This window comes from Procambarus clarkii, chromosome 18, assembly GCF_040958095.1.
Source record: "Procambarus clarkii isolate CNS0578487 chromosome 18, FALCON_Pclarkii_2.0, whole genome shotgun sequence".
Taxonomy (NCBI): Eukaryota; Metazoa; Arthropoda; class Malacostraca; order Decapoda; family Cambaridae; genus Procambarus; species Procambarus clarkii.
In genome coordinates, this window is record NC_091167.1 from 42,701,957 (window position 1) to 42,726,058 (window position 24,102).

At 49.0% G+C, this 24,102-nt stretch overlaps 1 protein-coding gene across 1 annotated transcript in view; it reads left to right on the top strand.

Moving 5' to 3' along the window:
* The first annotated feature begins 6,093 nt into the window (after positions 1-6,093).
* The window catches only part of GCS2beta (glucosidase 2 subunit beta), a 78,571-nt gene continuing 60,562 nt past the window's right edge, over positions 6,094-24,102 (top strand). Inside the window, exon 1 of the mRNA XM_069326547.1 lies at positions 6,094-6,115. Within this exon, the coding sequence (XP_069182648.1) occupies positions 6,109-6,115 (7 nt within the window). The 5' untranslated portion in view covers positions 6,094-6,108. The remainder of the gene's footprint in view (positions 6,116-24,102) is intronic.

Here is a 24,102-nt window from a genome sequence, read left to right on the forward strand (position 1 = left end):
ATATATATATATATATATATATATATATATATATATATATACATATATATATATATTGTGTTACATATCTTCATACATTATATTTCATTGTTTTGATTTTTATTATATATAATTTTTATGTATTTCTGAGTAATGTTTGACATAATTAGTCATGTTCATTGACCCATTGTCAAAGTTATTTTGAAAATAGCCTATATTTTCCCCTTACATCATATAGGACCTTTAAATGTCTCCAGGAGGACGAATATAGTGCTATGGATGTTGTATAAGGCATCATAAAAAATTATTAGTGTCATATAGGATGTATTAGGGACTGATTAATATATAAGGTTGTACATGTTATCAGGTTGGGGTGGGGGGAGTTTTGTAAATGGTCCAGAAGGCAGGGAATGTATCAGGAGAGGCTATACATTCTGCAGCCATTTAATTACTCTTGTCATCTATCTTATCATCGATATGCCGCAGATTTGATTACCCTTTAGGCTTTACATTAGGCTTTACATTGCGTCGCTTGTAAATTGTCTCTTGGATCCTTCCTGACTCATTACTCATTTTTTACTCTCATTAGTGCCTCTCAATTTATCCATGCTATTTTATAATCATTAGTAATATTAGTTTACTAGTATCTCCATTAATGTACACATACCAATGCTGCTCATTTCAATTTAGCTGGTTTGATTTTATCTGGAGAGGGGCTAGTGGTTGTGGTTGGCCATAATCCTATACCTAGCGTGGAGGAGGCATGAATTGACCCATAGTGACTCGCCTACTCATCTAGATGAGTATAAGGTGAGTTGACTCACTAGTTGACCTTGTTGTCCTCTCTGTTGCCTGACATACTCTTGCTCACTACTCTTAATGCTTTCCTTCCATTTCTTACACGTTTTTCTTTTCTGATATTATTCACAACCTCACTATTCCCAATTCCTATGTCCTCGCTTATGTAGACATTGGACGAGTGCCTATTTCCCATTTTCTAACATTATTTCACTACAGTATTATCCTCAAAGATCATCAGGATGATTACTCCTTCGCATCATTGTGTGGTAATGTTTCCCATTGATGAGAGACGTGGTGAGGCGCCTCCCCCGGGGCCAGGCTTAATGTGCCACATCCCTTTTTAATTACTGCTGGGCGGCAGGGGAAGAGCTGGGCGGCAGGGGGGAGGGTTGGGCGGCAGGGGGAGGAGCTGGGCGGCAGGGGGAGGGGCTGGGCGGCAGGGGGAGGAGCTGGGCGGCAGGGGGAGGGGCTGGGCGGCAGGGGGGAGGGTTGGGCGGCAGGGGGAGGAGCTGGGCCGCAGGGGGAGGGGCTGGGCGGCAGGGGGAGGAGCTGGGCGGCAGGGGGAGGGGCTGGGCGGCAGGGGGGAGGGTTGGGCGGCAGGGGGAGGAGCTGGGCCGCAGGGGGAGGGGCTGGGCGGAAGGGGGAGGAGCTGGGCGGCAGGGGGAGGGGCTGGGCGGCAGGGGGGAGGGTTGGGCGGCAGGGGGAGAAGCTGGGCGGCAGGGGGAGGGGCTGGGAGGCAGGGGGGAGGGTTGGGCGGCAGGGGGAGGAGCTGGGCGGCAGGGGGAGGGGCTGGGCGGCAGGGGAGGTGTTGGGCGGCAGGGGGAGGGGTTGGGCGGCAGGGGAGGCGTTGGGCGGCAGTGAGAGGGGCTGGGCGGCAGGGGGGAGGGGCTGGGCGGCAGTGAGAGGGGCTCGGCGGCAGGGGAATGAACAGACAAACGGATAGAGAGAAAGGGGAGGGATTAAGAGGGGAAGGTAAACAAGGAAATAATGAGGAAGCGAAAAGTTATGAGGAAGGACAAGCAGGGGTGTGAGGCCTCCACGAGGTCGTCACACAATATGGCTGAGAACACAGACAAATTTAACTGTTATATACGATGAAGAAGAGGAACAGTTCCGGATGGACCAGCGGATGTGGAGCGTTAAGAGTCCGGAGCCAGGAGTCTCCAGGGCCAGGAGACGAGTCTCTCCAGGGCCAGGAGACGAGTCTCTCCAGGGCCAGGAGACGAGTCTCTCCAGGGCCAGGAGACGAGTCTCTCCAGGGCCATGAGACGAGTCTCTCCAGGGCCATGAGACGAGTCTCTCCAGGGCCAGGAGACGAGAACCACCCAAAACTCCCTTGGCCCTCCAAGAGCCCCCTTCCCCATCCAGAACCCCCCCTTCATCCTCCAGAGCCCCTTTCTCCCCCCACTCTCCCGTGGTAACCCCGCCCCACAGTGAGTGTAGCTCCGCTATTGGAAGTGGGAAGCTCAATGCTGGCGCCTCTAGCCCCCTTCCCAATCACCTCCCTTCCCCCTCTTTCCCTCCCCCTCTCATCCCCCTCCAAATTTGGTTCGTGGGGCACCACCCCCTCGCGGCCAGACCCCGTGTTTCCCGCCATGTTTACACGCTTGACCCACCTCCCACAAAAAGTATACCCAGGCTTTTGTTTCCTGGTGATTCACGCGCCCAAACAACTTCTAAGCCCCCTTTGAGAGTCCTATTTACACCCTTTCTGGATTTATTGATTGGCTTCATCAGCTGGCAATTGCAAACTCAGTTTTAGATATTCAACTGAAACGATTTAGTGAAGTGTTATCATTGTGGTGGTGATGTCTGCCTGGTCAGCTGATATGGTCATTATGCAGCTATACGCTATAGTCGTGATGTCTTTCATTTGATAAGAAATACGACTCAAACATCGTCGTATTTCGTTCAGCATATAATCTGCCTTCAAAGGAGGAGTTGACTATAACTTCGGATTGCCTATAAGCAGTCCTAAGTACGGTGTTAATATTAGAATGTCAAAAATGATGTATTTAGCGTATATAAGGTCTCTGATAGACTATCATGCACCAGCTTTGGTCCTGCAAAATGGCAAAAGTATTGATAGACTGGAAAAAAATGCAAAATGAAGCACTCAGAATTATACTTGGCTGTCCTATAACTACCAAAGTTCTCAACATGCGGAAAGAATTAAATATACTTGGCATTCGAGACAGAATATTTGAAATTAATCTTATGATGGAACTAAAGCTTCTGCGTGATAACAAAAACAACATTGTGTCAGTTGCACTGTTAGAACACATACGAAATGGAACCAGCGAGTCTAAACGGATTCAAAGAACAGCCACTCATATTAAAATGATGGGACTGCACGATGTATATACAGATGAAAGAGTACAGCACTTCCTTCCACCCTGGCAGATAGTACCTTTTGACATCCTGACCCCTGCATACCCCACCAAGAAACTAATCACAAACAACCCTCATGCTCAGCTTGCTGCTAAATTAAGCACCATAGAACACATTCACAATATACAAGCTGAAAACAACATAGCACAGACCATATACACTGACGGATCACTCAATACAGCTACAGGGAGGGCAGGAAGAGCTGTTATTGCTCATCAACCCGATGGCAGCACAATTCAAAGGAATATCCGAATTAGTAACTGAGCGTCCACAATGCAAGCCGAGTTGGTAGCAATACTGGTAGCAGTCGAAATTATTGACAACACTGAAGTAGACAGCTTAATTATTTCTGACTCCCTATCCTCACTACGAGCAATAAACAGTTTGCAATCATGTAATAACGTGCTTGTCTTGGAAGCTAGACGTAGATATATAAGAATACTTAGCAAGAGGGTAAATATAAAAATGTTGTGGATTCCTTCTCACATTGGCCTGCAGGAACATGACGAAGTTGACGCCCTTGCTAAGGCTGAAGTAAATAAAGACAGTATTGAACGGAATCTTGAGTTATCAAATAGGTCCCTTAAAAGTGTCATTAGACGAGAACTCCTAGATGGATTTGAAGAAAGTAGAACAGTGCAAACTGGAACTAACAGGTCCATTGTTTATCACAATGAAATGTGTGAAGTAAAACATGTGTATGGGGCAAGTAACAAAGTCAGTAGACTAACAGATGTTGTCACAGCTCGTATAAGACTTGGTTACAAGTATCTCTGGCAGTTCGGCTTGTATAGGGATCTAGATGAAGTAAAGTGTAAAGTGTGTGGACAAAGACAGGGACACACACTCGAACACTATATCTTGGATTGTAGTAAAATTGAGCCATATAGAGATAAATCTAAGCTCACTCTATGATATGGCAACCTATCTTATTACCATGGATAAATTACCTGAAATCCTTGCACTGTATCCATGTTTCGCTTCCAGTAGATAAACGACATATGAGATGAAGAAACAAGTAGTGTATTGTGAAGACTAATAATAAACAGAAGCTCCCCTATGACTATCTCCATTGGTCAAACTATTATGTATTAGCAATAAGACCTACCATTAATGTATAATGACTTACTGTAAATATATAGCTCTTGTAATAACACAATCTCTGTAACTAGCTGACATTGTATCTATAAGGTGTGAAGGATAGATGAAATTGTTTATGTAATAATCTAAGATGAGGTCTGATAAGGCACCTTTTGTGCCCTCTGTAATGCTTTTTGCGCTACCGCTCACATGATGGGTATGGGGTGCACAATAAACTAGCTGCCTCCGGCGGCAACAATAAAAAATCAATCAGTCTGAGAACTTCGCCAACTTGTCAGACTGTTTGAGAAATTCTACAAGGTTTTGTTGAAGTTCTCATACACCAAGAACTTCAACAAAGCCTTGTAGATCCGAGCTAAAGTGAAATAAACACTAAAGATTCCCCCTATCATAGTAACCTGCAAGAAGAGCCACACATCTACGACTCATCAAATAAAATCAAGACTTATAGATGTTACTACTGCTCGGCTTAGACTCTGCTATAAGTATCTCTGGGAATTTACATTACCTGCTGATGTAGACCTGACCAAATGTAAACTGTCAACAAAATTATTCACACAAAAGTATTCACCATTGCGTAGACCTGATCAAATGTAAACTGTCAACAAAAGTATTCACACACCCTCCGTCGCTATGCGTGGAGTACGAAAAGAATGAATTTACAGTAAGGACACATCTTTATTAAATATTTACGAAATGCGTAATTTTTCACTCAAAATTATTTACACCAAACATTTTATCAAATATCCATCCCATCCTCCGAATTGACAGTACGATTTAATACTAAGTGTAATAAGTATATTTTCTTACTATCATAAACAATGCATAATTACATTTATGGGGCTGTTACATTTACCCAACTCCCTCCCCCGATTTAATTCTCCTCGTTTTCTGTTAAGACACTCAGTTTTCAATGTTATACACAAGTTTTAAATATCAAGAATTTCTTTTTCAGGTTTATTAAACAATAAAGATTTTATGCAAAATTTTAAAATATCCTGAGTTACTTTGCAATTTATTGACATATTTTAGTTTTGTTTTATTAGTTTTATAAAACTGTAATATCAATATAGCTATAGGTTAAGTACTAATTGTAATTAAGAAGCAATAAAATTATTATCTTCAAAAACTAAGAGGGTTAGGTGAGGTTGTGGTTTTCTATTCAGTTTTTCAGGTAAACTCAAATATTCACAATATATTTGGCAGTACGATTTAATACTAAGTGAAAATAAGTACAAATCTAACTGTTATGAATAGTACTTAATTGCACTGATTTGTCTCCTTACATTTACCACCCCATTTTTGGAGGACGGGGTGTATCGTAGATATATTATTATGTAGGTTTATATATATACTTGAGGTATGACTAGGGAGATACTTTGGTCTACGTCTTAAACAACCTAGGTATAACGAGCGACCGGTAACTGCTGGCAATCCCCCCCCCCCCTGGTGAACCGTCTCCAGCCAGTATTAGAAATGACTTCCTTATGTTTTAACATATATCATGATATATTCTGGTATACCTTGAGTTTTGATTTGTACTCTCCCTTGGGGAATACTGTATATACTTAGGTATTGTATGAATTAGAATTAATATTTGGGTTTTGAGCTTCTGACATGTGAAGGAGGAAAGTTGGGCGGATCTGCCATGTTGGTAACAAAGTCGTTCTCGGCCGGGTGGGCCCTTGGCCAGTCACTATCCTCCTGATTTCCCAGATAGGCGGAGGTCAGACGTCCAGCTCTTGAGTTGTGTTGTATTTTGTGGTTTACTGATTATTAATGTATATATATGGGTAATGCCCTTATAGTGGATCAGGCTACCGAGGTTCACCAGTTATGCCAGGTGGGAGGTGATTGGTTGCCGAGATGGGTATCTGAGGCTCGTAGGTGATTGTTATTGTGTTGTAGTGTGTTACGGAGTCCTCATCCACTACTCATGTATGACACCACCAACCTGTTACTTGGGTTAGTGTGGCACTGTACCAGGTTGGCGCCTGGTGTCAGCTAGTCTCAAGTGTGGGCAGTTGATGCCTGTTACTGATTTAGATAGTTGTGTTAAAGTACTTGGAGTTCCTTAATGCGATTATTTGAGATGTTTAAGCTCAGTTATGATTAGAGTATCAGTTGTGTATAGAGAACGTTAGTTCTCATTGTTTTACTGTGACCTGTTTATGTCCCAGTAAACTGGCGGCGTTTTAACCAGCCTTTTCCACTTTACCCCTAGACACACATTGAAACTTGGCCAGGCTATGGTTGGCCAGCGATGCTGTAGATCATGAGGTAATGACATACATTAAACTGTGTAACTAGCTTATCAAGACTGTAACTTGCTTAGTTAGATGAATGTTGGGGTTCAGGTCCTGAGCCCATTATGTACCTCTGTAACCTTTATCACTGCCTCCCACAGGACGGGTATGGGATCCACTGCCACCCACAGGATAAGTTTGTTTTTTTTCTACCACAGAAGTGGCAGCACATTTACAAAGTTAACCAACATGTATACATTTTCTTCTGTCCTCCATGGACATGGTTCGAGATCTGTTAGACATATAGTTCAGTGATTTATTGAACGTTCAACCACAGAAGGTGATTGGAGTGCTTTTAAGATGCCAATCTTCATACACAAATACATACATTTACGACTTTCCTACATAAATAGTTTTCGAGGTATGTTCTTTTACACAATGTGATTAATGTGCATTTACAAAGGTGAAATGCCATTCTGACCATCTTACATGTAAACATTATATATAATTTCTCCTACTCGGACAGCGTAAGATAGCTGCTAAAGAAACTGTTATTAACAACTTATCTACAGTTGTTAAGATGCTTTTACAAGCTAAAGTTATAGTTACATGATATATATTACATAACCGATGCATTACATAGTCAATCTTGGGAACATGTACAGCACATCATGTTCCAATATTCAGATAGTAGTTAGTTCAGCATACCTCAGTCCAGGAAGTCTAAAGTCAGTCAATATGAGACATTTCTACAATATAATGTTCAAGGGAGTGCATGTTCTCTCAACAAAATTGACACATGGTGTCTTGGACACTTGAGTTTTGATAGAGCTGCCAGATACGTCTATATCCCAGGCGTATTCTGCCCACTATGACATCACATTGCCGAGTTATTAGTTCCATATACTATTAGTCCCTCGTGGTATTCATCATAATGTTTCATGCTACAACTTTCGGGTCTTTTGAGTTTTTTAGATCAATAAGATTTTCATCAGATATTCGTTGAAATATTCTTTGATACTACTAATGAAACACCCGTATTAATTTATACTGCTGGTCTACTACAGGCTGAGTATAGTGCATAAAAATAAACTGATACACAAACACAACGTCGTACTTCGCTCAGAGACACTGATATGTTTGATCAATTATCAGAGGTAAACGAAACTTCAAAAGCTTTACACAGGGCCCCCGACGCGTTAGATCAGCTGACAAAGGTAAACACAGGACACACCGTACCTGTGTAGGACCTTTATAACCCCTCCCCCCAGCAACGGCGGACCCGCTGGTGAACTCCGTGCCTTCACACAACCAATCAACTCTTTCCGGGCTATATGTACGTACGTACTCGAGGGCAGACGGGACCAGACTCCGCTTATCTGTGGCGCATCAATCAGGCTCTGTTCTGTGCGGACACCGCCTTACTGGGGATGAATGGTGATCAATCAGGTCTCTATTCACTCATGTTTCTGGAACAGCTTGCTTCGTCTAGCTCCTGGGACACTCGGCCCAGTCTTGGCTTCCGTTCCTGTTCTGGTATCAGAGACACATGGCTCTCTCTCTCTGCCTCTCTCTCCTCCTCTTTCTCCCTATCTCCTTCTATCCTCATCTTTCTCCCTCTATCCTCCTCTTCCCTCTCCTCCCTTACCCTAACCTCCCCATTAGTTTCTCTACATATCATTAACTACACGCATTTTGTTAATTATTTAGTGTAAAAGTACGTGATGATTTCGTGGGACATTTCGTTTCTCTCATCATAAAAATTTTTGAGAGAGTGCTAAGAAGTAAGATCACAAAATACATGGAATCACAGCATCTCCATAACCCCGGACAACATGGTTTCAGAACAGGGCGCTCTTGCCTGTCGCAGTTGCTGGACCACTATGATATGGCATTAGATGCTATGGAAGACAAACAAAATGCTGATGTAATTTACACAGATTTCGCAAAAGCTTTTGATAAATGTGACCATGGTGTTATTGCACATAAAATGCGTTCAAAAGGAATTACCGGGAAAATAGGCAGATGGATCTACAATTTCCTGACTGACAGAACCCAATGTGTAATAGTCAACAAAATAAAATCCAGCCCATCAACCGTGAAGAGCTCAGTCCCCCAGGGTACTGTGCTTGCTCCAGTACTTTTTCTCATCCTCATATCGGACATAGACCAGAACACAACCTATAGCACTGTATCATCCTTTGCAGATGACACTAGGATTTTCATGAGAGTTGGCAACATAGAGGACACGGCAAACCTCCAATCAGATGTAGATCAGGTCTTTCTATGGGCTACAGAAAATAATATGGTATTCAACGAGGATAAGTTTCAGCTCATGCGCTACGGAAAAATTGAAAACATAAAAACAGGAACCACGTACAAAACGCAGGCAAATCATAACATAGAACGAAAAGGCAATGTAAAGGACCTGGGTGTACTCATGTCGGAAGACCTTACCTTTAAAGAACACAATAAAGTAGCCGTCACAACTGCAAGAAAAATGACAGGTTGGATAACAAGAACTTTTCACACTAGAGATGCTATACCGATGATGATACTTTTCAAAACGCTTGTGCTATCTAGAGTGGAGTACTGCTGCACAATGACAGCCCCTTTCAAAGCTGGAGAAATTGCTGACCTAGAGAGCGTGCAGAGATCCTTTACTGCTAGAATCCACTCAGTAAAACATCTAAATTACTGGGACCGACTAAAGAGCCTAAATCTGTACTCCCTTGAGCGCAGGCGGGAGAGATACATAATAATTTACACGTGGAAAATAATTGAGGGGCTGGTCCCAAACCTGCACACAGAAATAACACCACATGAGACCAGAAGACATGGCAGGATGTGCAGAATACCCCCGTTGAAAAGCAGAGGTGCAACAGGTACTCTGAGAGAGAACTCTATCAACATCAGAGGCCCGAGACTGTTCAACACACTTCCACTACACATAAGGGGCATAACTGGCAAACCCCTCACAGTGTTCAAGAGAGAACTGGATAAGCACCTCCAAAGGATACCTGATCAACCAGGCTGTGACTCATACGTCAGGCTGCGAGCAGGCGCGTCTAACAGCCTGGTTGATCAGTCCAGCAACCAGGAGGCCTGGTCGACGACCGGGCCGCGGGGACACTAAGCCCCGGAAGCACCTCAAGGTAGCCTCAAGGTGGGTGACAACGATGTGTGTCGAGGCGTCTCTGTGGGTCGGCTGTGTCGAGGAGTCATCACCACAGTCTCTCCTCTTCTTTTGGCTTGAGTATAGCTTTCTTATCCAATATTTATACCTTACCTCCTTCAGCTCAAGAACTTGCCTGGTGGCAAATCTCTGAAGTATCTCACGTTTATGTATTTACCAGGGCCTGAGTTCCAGGCCAGTGCTGCGTACTTTTGACAGGTAAAGGTTAAAAAAGTGGACAGCATTTTCTTGGAGTGCTTGACGAGGTAGTCCTTACATCCTCCAGGTTTGAATGTGTCAATAATATAATATTATATTGTGTTTCAAGTGATAGATTCTAAATAATATAAACTCCAAATTCTTTTTCTGCCTTAGTTGGAGCACTACAATATTCAGCTGTTTATGCTAGCGGGGCTTGAGCTCTTGGGTCCGCCTCTCCAGCACACGAAGCGTCACATTAACGTGGCTTTAGATATGATGACTAAACTACACATCTGAAAATGGGGGAACAAGAACGTTTTAGTCCGTGGTGGACCATTATCAAGTGTGACGAGTTGATAATGGTCCACCACGGACCCAAACGTCGTCGTCTCTCCATTTTCTGATGTGTGGTTTAGTCATTCAACTCTCAACTCTCAAATTGGGTTGATTGAGAGTTATTACTCGCTACCTGTCCTTGTCTATTACTAGCTTTCCTTGACCTTGTCTATTGACTAGCTTTCCCTGACCTTGTCTATTTACTAGCTTTCCTTGACCTTGTCTATTGACTAGCTTTCCCTGACCTTGTCTATTTACTAGCTTTCCCTTGTCTATTTACTAGCTTTCCCTTGTCTATTTACTAGCTTTCCCTTGTCTATTTACTAGCTTTCCCCTGACCTTGTCTATTACTAGCTTTCCCCTGACCTTGTCTATTACTAGCTTTCCCCTGGTTGATACCTGGTTGATGGGGTTCTGGGAGTTCTTCTACTCCCCAAGCCCGGCCCGAGGCCAGGCTCGACTTGTGAGAGTTTGGTCCACCAGGCTGTTGCTAGGAGCGGCCCGCAGGGCCACGTACCCACCACAGCCCGGCTGATCCGGAACTTCTCTTAGAAAACCGTCCAGTTTTCTCTTGAAGATGTCCACGGTTGTTCCGGCAATATTTCTTATGCTCGCTGGGAGGACGTTGAACAACCGCGGACCCCTGATGTTTATACAGTGCTCTCTGATTGTGCCTATGGCACCTCTGCTCTTCACTGGTTCAATCTTGCATTTTCTTCCATATCGTTCACTCCAGTACGTTATTTTACTGTGTAGATTTGGGACCTGACCCTCCAGTATTTTCCATGTGTATATTATTTGGTATCTCTCTCGTCTCCTTTCTAGAGAGTACATTTGGAGAGCTTTGAGACGATCCCAATAATTTAGGTGTTTTATCTCGTCTATGCGTGCCGTATATGTTCTCTGTATTCCCTCTATTTCAGCAATCTCTCCTGCTCTGAAAGGGGAAGTGAGTACTGAGCAGTACTCGAGATGGGACAGCACAAGTGACTTGAAGAGTACAACCATTGTGATGGGATCCCTGGATTTGAAAGTTCTCGTAATCCATCCGATCATTTTTCTGGCTGACGCGATATTTGCTTGGTTATGCTCCCTAAACGTTAGATCGTCGGACATCATTATTCCCAAATCCTTGACATGCTGTTTTTCTACTATGGGAAGATTCGATTGTGTTTTGTACCCTGTATTATGTTTCAGATCCTCATTTTTGCCGTACCTGAGTACCTGAAATTTATCACTGTTAAACATCATGTTATTTTCTGCTGCCCAATCAAAAACTTTGTTGACATCTGCTTGTAGTTTTTCAATGTCTTCAGCAGAGGTAATTTTCATGCTGATTTTTGTGTCATCTGCAAAGGATGACACGAAGCTGTGGCGTGTATTTTTGTCTATATCAGATATGAGAATAAGGAACAGTAGCGGTGCAAGGACTGTACCTTGAGGTACAGAGCTTTTAACATCGCTTGGACTCGATTTTATCTGATTGACTGCTACTCTTTGTGTTCTGTTCGACAGGAAATTGAGTATCCAGCGTCCTACTTTTCCAGTTATTCCCATTGACCTCATTTTGTGAGCTATCACCCCATGGTCACATTTGTCGAACGCCTTTGCAAAGTCTGTGTATACAACATCTGCATTTTGCTTTTCTTCTAGGGCTTCTGTGATTTTGTCATAGTGGTTGAGTAACTGTGACAGACAGGATCTTCCCGCTCTAAATCCATGTTGTCCTGGATTGTGCAATTCATTGTTTTCCATAAAACTAGAAATTTGATTCCTAATCACTCTTTCAAACACTTTTATTATGTGTGATGTTAGTGCAACTGGCCTATAATTTTTTGCCAAGGCTTTACTCCCCCCCTTGTGCAACGGAGCTATATCTGCAGATTTAAGTGCTGCTGGTATCTCCCCTGTATCCAGGCTCTTTCTCCATATTACGCTGAGTGCTCTCGCTACTGGTACTTTACATTTCTTTATGAATATTGAATTCCATGAGTCAGGCCCAGGAGCTGAGTGCATAGGCATATTATCAATTTCACTTTCAAAGTCTTCCGAGTTTGTGGTAATATCCGTTATATTATCTGCAGCTTGAATGTCATTCATAAAGAAGCTGTCTGGGTCATCAACTTTCATGTTGTTTATTGGTGTGCTAAACATAGCCTCATACTGGCTTCTTAGAATTTCACTAATCTCTTTGTTGTCCTCTGTGTACGTACCTTCATTTGTAATTAACGGTCCAATACTGGTCGAGGTTTTGGATTTTGATTTTGCGTATGTGAAAAAATATTTCGGATTTTTCCTTATCTCTTGTATAGCTTTCTGTTCCAATTCCATTTCCTCAGACTCCCCTGACCTTGTCTATTACTAGCTTTCCCCTGACCTTGTCTATTACTAGCTTTCCCCTGACCTTGTCTATTACTAGCTTTCCCCTGACCTTGTCTATTAACTAGCTTTCCCCTGACCTTGTCTATTAACTAGCTTTCCCCTGACCTTGTCTATTACTAGCTTTCCCCTGACCTTGTCTATAACTAGCTTTCCCCTGACCTTGTCTATTAACTAGCTTTCCCCTGACCTTGTCTATTAACTAGCTTTCCCCTGACCTTGTCTATTAACTAGCTTTCCCCTGACCTTGTCTATTAACTAGCTTTCCCCTGACCTTGTCTATTAACTAGCTTTCCCCTGACCTTGTCTATTAACTAGCTTTCCCCTGACCTTGTCTATTAACTAGCTTTCCCCTGACCTTGTCTATTAACTAGCTTTCCCCTGACCTTGTCTATTAACTAGCTTTCCCCTGACCTTGTCTATTAACTAGCTTTCCCCTGACCTTGTCTATTAACTAGCTTTCCCCTGACCTTGTCTATTAACTAGCTTCCCCCCCTGACCTTGTCTATTAACTAGCTTCCCCCCCCCCGACCTTGTCTATTAACTAGCTTCCCCCCCCCTGACCTATTTAAAGGTCTACAATACAGACATCAACATAGGTATTGACACAGATAAGCGCTTGTCAGTAATGTATTTACTATATAATACGGGGGAATACTCGGAGGACTCCAAAATATTATGCAGAAATAATACTCATCCCATAATTATAATATTTATTTTTAGTCCTATTCTTACTTTATGATACAAGAATATGCAAGTTCGAGGAAGAGGTTGAGCCGCCCTGCAAGAAGCATAAACAGCGGGGCGTCAGCGGGGCGGCGGGGCCCGTGAAGGAGCATACATATACACACGTCGGACACCACGTAAACAGACGCGCTGATTGCAGGGGGGCGCAGGGGGGCGCAGGGGGCGGGGGAGGTGTTGTTGCTACCATGTGATGATTGAGAGACACAGGTGACTAATTTTAAGACCTACCTGACGGAGGGCGTTGTATCCGGGGGCCGTATAGTCTCTTGTCCAGGATGAAGTAATGCATTTGAAAGCGGGTTTGTCCGTTGACTGAACTGTGTGTTGTCTGATCTTAATGAGATTAGATTTAGAGCTGTATAACACGATTCTATTTTTTTTTTTGTAGCCATTTGTGTGGTGTTTAGGCGCGGGTTATTATGGTGTTAGATAATGATTTGATCAAAACGTGTTTGTGTCCATCGGAGGTGAACCAGGAATGATGCAGCTGTTGTTGTCATTTATGTTGGTAGTGAACAAGTCTTTCCTCTTGTTTTCCCTACCTCTCTTGCTGCTTTCCTTGCCTATCCTTCTGCTTTCCCCATTTTTCCTCCCTTTCCTTATCTTAATGCTCAGCCGTCCCCCCCTTTCTCTTCCTCCTTCACTGCCCCCCCCCCTTCTCTCTCTTCCTGCTTCACTGTCCCCCCCCTCTCTCTCTTCCTGCTTCACTGCCCCCCCCTCTCTCTCTTCCTGCTTCACTGCCCCCCCTTCTCTCTCTTCCTGCTTCACTGCCCCCCCCCTTCTCTCTTCCTGCTTCACTGCCCCCCCCCTCTCTCTCTTCCTGCTTCACTGCCCCCCCCTCTCTCTCTTCCTGCTTCACTGCCCCCCCTTCTCTCTCTTCCTGCTTCACCGCCCCCCCCTCTCTCTCTTCCTGCTTCACTGCCCCCCCTCTCTCTCTTCCTGCTTCACTGCCCCCCCTTCTCTCTCTTCCTGCTTCACCGCCCCCCCCCCCTCTCTCTTCCTGCTTCACTGCCCCCCCTCTCTCTCTTCCTGCTTCACTGCCCCCCCTTCTCTCTCTTCCTGCTTCACCGCCCCCCCCTCTCTCTCTTCCTGCTTCACTGCCCCCCCCTCTCTCTCTTCCTGCTTCACTGCCCCCCCCCTCTCTCTCTTCCTGCTTCACTGCCCCCCCCCTCTCTCTCTTCCTGCTTCACTGCCCCCCCCTCTCTCTCTTCCTGCTTCACTGCCCCCCCTCTCTCTCTTCCTGCTTCACTGCCCCCCCTCTCTCTCTTCCTGCTTCACTGCCCCCCCTTCTCTCTCTTCCTGCTTCACTGCCCCCCCTCTCTCTCTCTTCCTGCTTCACTGCCCCCCCCTCTCTCTCTTCCTGCTTCACTGCCCCCCCTTCTCTCTCTTCCTGCTTCACCGCCCCCCCTCTCTCTCTTCCTGCTTCACTGCCCCCCCCTCTCTCTCTTCCTGCTTCACTGCCCCCCCTCTCTCTCTTCCTGCTTCACTGCCCCCCCTTCTCTCTCTTCCTGCTTCACTGCCCCCCCTTTCTCTCTCTTCCTGCTTCACCGCCCCCCCTCTCTCTTCCTGCTTCACTGCCCCCCCTCTCTCTCTTCCTGCTTCACTGCCCCCCCTTCTCTCTCTTCCTGCTTCACCGCCCCCCCTCTCTCTTCCTGCTTCACTGCCCCCCCCTTCTCTCTCTTCCTGCTTCACTGCCCCCCTCCCCTTCTCTTCCTGCCCCCCTCCCCTTCTCTTCCTGCCCCCCCCCCTCCCCCTCTCTTCCTGCTTCACTGCCCCCCCCTTCTCTTCCTGCTTCACTGCCCCCCTCCCCTTCTCTTCCTGCCCCCCTCCCCTTCTCTTCCTGCCCCCCTCCCCTTCTCTTCCTGCCCCCCCTCCCCTTCTCTTCCTGCCCCCCCTCCCCTTCTCTTCCTGCCCCCCCCTCCCCCTCTCTTCCTGCTTCACCGCCCCCCCTCTCTTCCTGCTTCACTGCAGCCCCGTGATAATTACATACACTGAAAGGTCTAGATCTCATTTACGCCTTAAGGTCAAAGGTCATTCTTAGATTATGCCCTTATTTTTGGTTGACTGTTAGGAATCGCGTTCCGTCTCGAGGCAGGGCCTACCCCTGCCCGGTGAGGCAGGGCCATCCCCCTGCCCGGCGAGGCAGGGCCTACCCCTGCCCGGCGAGGCAGGGCCATCCCCCTGCCCGGCGAGGCAGGGCCATCCCCCTGCCCGGCGAGGCGGGGCCATCCCCCTGCCCGGCGAGGCGGGGCCATCCCCCTGCCCGGCGAGGCGGGGCCATCCCCCTGCCCGGCGAGGCGGGGCCATCCCCCTGCCCGGCGAGGCGGGGCCATCCCCCTGCCCGGCGAGGCGGGGCCATCCCCCTGCCCGGCGAGGCGGGGCCATCCCCCTGCCCGGCGAGGCGGGGCCATCCCCCTGCCCGGCGAGGCGGGGCCATCCCCCTGCCCGGCGAGGCGGGGCCATCCCCCTGCCCGGCGAGGCGGGGCCATCCCCCTGCCCGGCGAGGCGGGGCCATCCCCCTGCCCGGCGAGGCGGGGCCATCCCCCTGCCCGGCGAGGCGGGGCCATCCCCCTGCCCGGCGAGGCGGGGCCATCCCCCTGCCCGGCGAGGCGGGGCCATCCCCCTGCCCGGCGAGGCGGGGCCATCCCCCTGCCCGGCGAGGCGGGGCCATCCCCCTGCCCGGCGAGGCGGGGCCATCCCCCTGCCCGGCGAGGCGGGGCCATCCCCCTGCCCGGCGAGGCGGGGCCATCCCCCTGCCCGGCGAGGCGGGGCCATCCCCCTGCCCGGCGAGGCGGGGCCATCCCCCTGCCCGGCGAGGCGGGGCCATCCCCCTGCCCGGCGAGGCGGGGCCATCCCCCTGCCCGGCGAGGCGGGGCCATCCCCCTGCCCGGCGAGGCGGGGCCATCCCCCTGCCCGGCGAGGCGGGGCCATCCCCCTGCCCGGCGAGGCGGGGCCATCCCCCTGCCCGGCGAGGCGGGGCCATCCCCCTGCCCGGCGAGGCGGGGCCATCCCCCTGCCCGGCGAGGCGGGGCCATCCCCCTGCCCGGCGAGGCGGGGCCATCCCCCTGCCCGGCGAGGCGGGGCCATCCCCCTGCCCGGCGAGGCGGGGCCATCCCCCTGCCCGGCGAGGCGGGGCCATCCCCCTGCCCGGCGAGGCGGGGCCATCCCCCTGCCCGGCGAGGCGGGGCCATCCCCCTGCCCGGCGAGGCGGGGCCATCCCCCTGCCCGGCGAGGCGGGGCCATCCCCCTGCCCGGCGAGGCGGGGCCATCCCCCTGCCCGGCGAGGCGGGGCCATCCCCCTGCCCGGCGAGGCGGGGCCATCCCCCTGCCCGGCGAGGCGGGGCCATCCCCCTGCCCGGCGAGGCGGGGCCATCCCCCTGCCCGGCGAGGCGGGGCCATCCCCCTGCCCGGCGAGGCGGGGCCATCCCCCTGCCCGGCGAGGCGGGGCCATCCCCCTGCCCGGCGAGGCGGGGCCATCCCCCTGCCCGGCGAGGCGGGGCCATCCCCCTGCCCGGCGAGGCGGGGCCATCCCCCTGCCCGGCGAGGCGGGGCCATCCCCCTGCCCGGCGAGGCGGGGCCATCCCCCTGCCCGGCGAGGCGGGGCCATCCCCCTGCCCGGCGAGGCGGGGCCATCCCCCTGCCCGGCGAGGCGGGGCCATCCCCCTGCCCGGCGAGGCGGGGCCATCCCCCTGCCCGGCGAGGCGGGGCCATCCCCCTGCCCGGCGAGGCGGGGCCATCCCCCTGCCCGGCGAGGCGGGGCCATCCCCCTGCCCGGCGAGGCGGGGCCATCCCCCTGCCCGGCGAGGCGGGGCCATCCCCCTGCCCGGCGAGGCGGGGCCATCCCCCTGCCCGGCGAGGCGGGGCCATCCCCCTGCCCGGCGAGGCAGGGCCATCCCCCTGCCCGGCGAGGCGGGGCCATCCCCCTGCCCGGCGAGGCAGGGCCATCCCCCTGCCCGGTGAGGCAAGGCTCTACTGCGACTACAAGTTTGAGACTGAACACACGTCGTTCTCTTATTGTGAAGAAACTTACCCCTGGTGGCCGGCTAGTACAAGCTGCGTCCACTGGCCGTCTAACTCTGGTCCGTCAAGTGGCCCAGCTGTGCCAGCAACAGCCTGTTGTCCAGCAGCATGCACGCAGTAGAGTGCTTGACCGTGACTGTCAAGGTGTAAGATCTGAACTGATCTTGTGTCTGACTGTTGTGGTGAGAACTTGCCTTTTTGTAGTCGTGATCCGCTGTCAAAATGTGATGGTTGACAGCAAGCATCACACGGGATGTGTGGGTTGTGGCTCTTAATTCATATGATGGATAATAAACAGGTGCATAAAAGTTAGAGTACCTGTATGCACACGAACCTGCTGTGTGCGGCACCGAGGCTCGCTGGAGTGTAGATATATTATAGATAAGCGCCACGCATAAGGCTTAGATTAATGCGAACACTTTATCAGCCCGCTGGATGAGTGGCAGCTAGGACGAGTATGGGGTGCACAATAAAGTAGCAGCCTCCGGCGGCAACACTCGGAAAGCATCATACAGTGAGCAAGGGGCAGTTAGGGTGACCTCGGGGTCACGGCCCTCACATTATACAGGGATTAGCGACCCGCCACGAGGCTCGACTCCCAGCTTTGGAATCGTGTGATTGTTTGTGAGGCAACCCACAACAGTTCCCTAACTCCCATTACGTATTATGTCATTTTTGCTAATGATAATAACTATTGTATAAAATTTGTGTGGATCCCATCCCATGTTGGAGTTGTAAAACATGACTTTGTAGATCCAATGAGGCTTGCAGGAAAGAAAACACTGATTATGACTTTGGACTATCTGATGCAGTTATCAGAAACATAGAAATTAAAAAAGATATTAATTCAGATTTAGAAGAACTAAGAAATGCCTTGAGACCTGAAAGCTGCAGTATTAAAACCTATGACAACTTTTGTAATAATAGGGCTGTAGGCACATCTGGCAGGTTAGTGAAGCTGAGCCACTACCAGAAAACTCAGATTCCAAACTCTGTGACAAACCTTTAATGCATTCACTAGAAGACTATATTGTTGAATATGAAACCGTAAAAGATTTTAGACCTCCTGGCCTATTGTACCTCTAATGTAGTTGATTGTAACCATGATACATATGTGTCTTAGCCTACAGTTTAGACCTATTGTCTTGTGTATAACCCTCTGTCCTGAGGGACAGTGAATACCAGCGTTATCCTCACTTTAATAAGACAATTGAAATCCTCAGATTAGGCAAAATTGTAATTAATTTTGTCAATAAAGATGTTAATAATAATGTGAACAGAGGTAAACAATGAAACGTTTGTCCCGCTCTTGAACTGAACCCTGAACCTATAGTAATGAGTCCACTACTGCTACAACACCCATATATATACATATCTATATCCAGTGACATTGTGAAAGAATACTCTGCTGAGCAAATTATAAGATCTTTGATCACGCTGAAGTGTGAATATTAATAAAGATTTAATAATTCAATGTATAAAATAAGAAGTAGTAACATTAAATGTTTTTTAACTGACCATTTTATGCATAATTCAACATGGCTCACGAGCAGAAGGATCGCTGACTTTCCTGAAAACATTTGGCTTGCTCTGAAGATCATGCAATAATTCTGTATATCTGACAAATCTTTATATCCGTAGGTATTCTATACATCCCGGGCGGGCCTGAAACGATTGGGCATATTTCCTTTCACCTAATGTCTCTGTTCACCTAGCAGCAAGTAGGTACCCAGGAGTTAGTCAGCTTGTTGTGGGGTTGCATTCTGGGCAGTGTGAGAAAAGCCTAACGTGTATGAATATACTCTGGCTTCTTGTCCCCCGACACAATGAATTGAAAACAGAGGACACGCCCTTCAATAAATTCTTTGCTCACTACGACTGTATTTTCGGTTTCTGGGCAATAAATCTACATCAATGTGTACAGCGTCACATTACTTAAGTTGAATGTTGACGTGTTGAGTAGCCTCATACAGTGGCATGAGTAGCCTCATACTGTGGTTCGAGTAGCCTCATACTGTGGTGTGAGTAGCCTCATACAGTGGTGTGTGAGTAGCCTCACACAGTGGCATGAGTAGCCTCATACTGTGGTTCGAGTAGCCTCATACTGTGGTTCGAGTAGCCTCATACAGTGGCATGAGTAGCCTCATACTGTGGTTCGAGTAGCCTCATACTGTGGTGTGTGAATAGCCTCATACTGTGGTGTGAGTAGCCTCATACTGAGGTTCGAGTAGCCTCATACTGTGGTTCGAGTAGCCTCATACTGTGGTTCGAGTAGCCTCATACAGTGGCATGAGTAGCCTCATACTGTGGTTCGAGTAGCCTCATACTGTGGTGTGTGAGTAGCCTCACACAGTGGCATGAGTAGCCTCATACTGTGGTGTGAGTAGCCTCATACAGTGGTGTGTGAGTAGCCTCATACAGTGGCATGAGTAGCCTCATACTGTGATACCTTCTCTTAAAAACAAAGTCTAACAGATTCGTACAAAACTTTATAACATTATTAATTTAATAATGGTATAAAGTATAATAATGATTAATATGACATTAATATATTATTCCAATATGTTAATGTCATCATTCAAGTACTATGAGAATGAATCAAATAATCTACGACATTCTCAAGCAGGGAAAAGGTTAGATAATTATTGATTGCTGATATGAATCCATGACTGAACCGGCCCTTTTCTTAAGGAGCCTGACAACTGAGTGGACAGCGCTTCAGATTCGTAGTCCTGAGGTTCCGGGTTCGATCCCCGGTGGAGGCGGAAACAAATAGGGCAGAGTTTCTTTCACCCTGATGCTCCTGTTACCTAGCAGTAAATAGGTACCTGGGAGTTAGACAGCTGCTACGGGCTGTTTCCTGGGGGTGTGAAACAAAGAGGAGGCCTGGTCGAGGACCGGGCCGCGGGGACGCTAAGCCCCGAAATCATCTCAAGATTACCTCAAGATATAATTAGTACGGAAGGGCTTCATCCCTACCCTCTGCGTTGTCCAAATCCGTAGGAAAATTATACATAAAGACAATAACAAATACTATTGAGAATACATTCCAGCATTAGAATGCCTTCCACAACATATTAGAGTGGTCTCAACTTTATTTATATGGTTTTTAGAAAAAGGGGAGTAATAAATTATTTGATTTTATCTTATGTTCTGGCAACAGCATGCCATTTTATCCTGCAAGAGCACGGCCAAAGGTTACTGATGTTAGGTTGCGTACTTGACCGACAGATTTTCCAGTGGTAAATGTTGCTTGAAAATTTGAGATAAAAAAAAAATGCAGAATGCTGTATACAATTGAATTAAATAATATGTTAACTTGATCAAGATATTTGAATTTGAAAGGGAATAATTTTTATAGGGTAAGTAATGCTTACCTTGCTTCTTAGGAATACTCATCAGCCAGTGTCATTGTTTATAACATAGCTCGTTTGTGTGGTGTTGCCAGCCACACGCTTGGGGCCATCTTTACCCAACCTTAACACATGACACATGGCCGGTATGTGTCGCAGGCCAGTCCGGGGCAGCACACATGTCAGGCTGTAACAAATATTGGTATATCTTGATTGCTTCGCTCTTTGATTTTTGTGAAATCCTGAAATAAAATATGTCATGTGTTTTCTGTAGATTTTGGATGGACACTCCTGCTGGACTCTCATGGTTTACTCAGACACTACGAATGTGAATTTATTCGGGCTAAAGGAGAGAGTGGGAAGGTGAGAGGGGTAGATTGGGAGAGAGAGTGATGTTAGGGAAGATGGAAGAAGATGAGAAGGGTAGAGGAGGGATGTTGGGAGGAAAAACCAGAAAGATAAAGAAAAAATATTCAAGTGTGAATACGAAATTCCAAGAATCCTCGTGAGGCCCCAAATACCTGATTATGACTTCTAATATGACCCACAGTGCTGCAGTGACAGCTGAAACTCCACTGAGAGGTGTCAACACAGTGACACAGGTCTTGTTATCGTGAACAATCGAGTTCTTAATGAACTTAAGACTTTGCTTGACCCGTATGTCCTGATTTACTCGCCTCTCTTTGCTGACGGTCCTTAACTAATACAATTATCTTTACAACCATATTCATGTATCGATGCTGTACCCGCAGCCAATGACAATCCGTCCTCTAGACTGATGTAAGTGGCAAGACCTACAAATCTATAAATGAAAGGTATCGTTCATTGCGTCTAGCTCGTTCCCTTGATTGGACGCTTCGTAAAAAATCCGACCTCCTAACCTAACCAGAAGTGTACGAGCCCAAGCTACTCACCGATCTAGTCCGTAGCTTAGAAAACGTAGATATTTGTAAACCGTTATTTATCATAAGTTGCATTTGAAACGTTGGTCACCATATGGTACAAAGCACCACTAATTAGCTGCACCTTTGGGTCAACACGAGCACACTTCAGTATGACGCTGCGGCCAATACCTTAACTACACCTTAATTACTTCCACAGCTCCGACCTGAGGTGGATGCCTATTTGTAATATTTGCGGTATACAGATTTGGGATATCAATATGATTTTTTTTGTAATGAGTTTCAATGAAACGGTCAGTAAAAGATTATATCAGACTTCACTGATTTTCAAGCGAAATGCGAGATTTCAGCGTGAAAGCCTGTCTTCCAGTCATGAGCAACAACTGTTACTCGCATTAGACGAACTAACACACCTAGAGGCCTATGTGAAGGTGGCATGAGGGGTGGGTGTGTGCTGCATGAGGGTGGGTGTGTGCTGCATGAGGGTGGGTGTGTGCTGCATGAGGGGTGTGTGTGCTGCATGAGGGTGGGTGTGTGCTGCATGAGGGTGGGTGTGTGCTGCATGAGGGTGGGTGTGTGCTGCATGAGGGGTGTGTGTGTGCTGCATGAGGGGTGTGTGTGTGCTGCATGAGGGGTGGGTGTGTGCTGCATGAGGGTGGGTGTGTGCTGCATGAGGGTGGGTGTGTGCTGCATGAGGGTGGGTGTGTGCTGCATGAGGGTGGGTGTGTGCTGCATGAGGGTGGGTGTGTGCTGCATGAGGGTGGGTGTGTGCTGCATGAGGGGTGTGTGTGTGCTGCATGAGGGGTGTGTGTGTGCTGCATGAGGGGTGGGTGTGTGCTGCATGAGGGTGGGTGTGTGCTGCATGAGGGTGGGTGTGTGCTGCATGAGGGTGGGTGTGTGCTGCATGAGGGTGGGTGTGTGCTGCATGAGGGTGGGTGTGTGCTGCATGAGGGTGGGTGTGTGCTGCATGAGGGGTGGGTGTGTGCTGCATGAGGGGTGGGTGTGTGCTGCATGAGGGGTGGGTGTGTGCTGCATGAGGGGTGGGTGTGTGCTGCATGAGGGTGGGTGTGTGCTGCATGAGGGTGGGTGTGTGCTGCATGAGGGTGGGTGTGTGCTGCATGAGGGGTGTGTGTGTGCTGCATGAGGGGTGTGTGTGTGCTGCATGAGGGTGTGTGTGTGCTGCATGAGGGTGGGTGTGTGCTGCATGAGGGTGGGTGTGTGCTGCATGAGGGGTGTGTGTGTGCTGCATGAGGGTGGGTGTGTGCTGCATGAGGGTGGGTGTGTGCTGCATGAGGGGTGGTGTGTGCTGCATGAGGGGTGGGTGTGTGCTGCATGAGGGGTGGGTGTGTGCTGCATGAGGGGTGGGTGTGTGCTGCATGAGGGTGGGTGTGTGCTGCATGAGGGTGGGTGTGTGCTGCATGAGGGTGGGTGTGTGCTGCATGAGGGTGGGTGTGTGCTGCATGAGGGTGGGTGTGTGCTGCATGAGGGGTGGGTGTGTGCTGCATGAGGGGTGGGTGTGTGCTGCATGAGGGGTGGGTGTGTGCTGCATGAGGGGTGGGTGTGTGCTGCATGAGGGGTGGGTGTGTGCTGCATGAGGGGTGGGTGTGTGCTGCATGAGGGGTGGGTGTGTGCTGCATGAGGGGTGGGTGTGTGCTGCATGAGGGGTGGGTGTGTGCTGCATGAGGGGTGGGTGTGTGCTGCATGAGGGTGGGTGTGTGCTGCATGAGGGGTGTGTGTGTGCTGCATGAGGGTGGGTGTGTGCTGCATGAGGGTGGGTGTGTGCTGCATGAGGGTGGGTGTGTGCTGCATGAGGGTGGGTGTGTGCTGCATGAGGGGTGTGTGTGTGCTGCATGAGGGTGGGTGTGTGCTGCATGAGGGTGGGTGTGTGCTGCATGAGGGTGGGTGTGTGCTGCATGAGGGTGGGTGTGTGCTGCATGAGGGGTGTGTGTGTGCTGCATGAGGGGTGTGTGTGTGCTGCATGAGGGTGGGTGTGTGCTGCATGAGGGTGGGTGTGTGCTGCATGAGGGTGGGTGTGTGCTGCATGAGGGTGGGTGTGTGCTGCATGAGGGTGGGTATGTGCTGCATGAGGGAGGGTGTGTGCTGCATGAGAGGTGGGTGTGTGCTGCATGAGGGTGGGTGAGGTGAGGACTCGCGGGCAGCGCCTGGATACTCCAAACATTTACCTGGTCCTGGGCGGGTGAGCGGCACTCTTGACACCTTGCCAGAGGCGGGAAGTGTCAGGGTCACGGGGGGGGCGGGAAGTGTCAGGGTCACGGGGGGGGGGGCGGGAAGTGTCAGGGTCACGGGGGGGGCGGGAAGTGTCAGGGTCACGGGGGGGCAAGTGTCAGGGTCACGGGGGGGGGGGGGTCGGGAAGTGCCAGGGTCACGGGTGGGGGGGGCGGGAAGTGTCAGGGACACGGGGGGGGGGGGGCGGGAAGTGTCAGGGACACGGGGGGGGCGGGAAGTGTCAG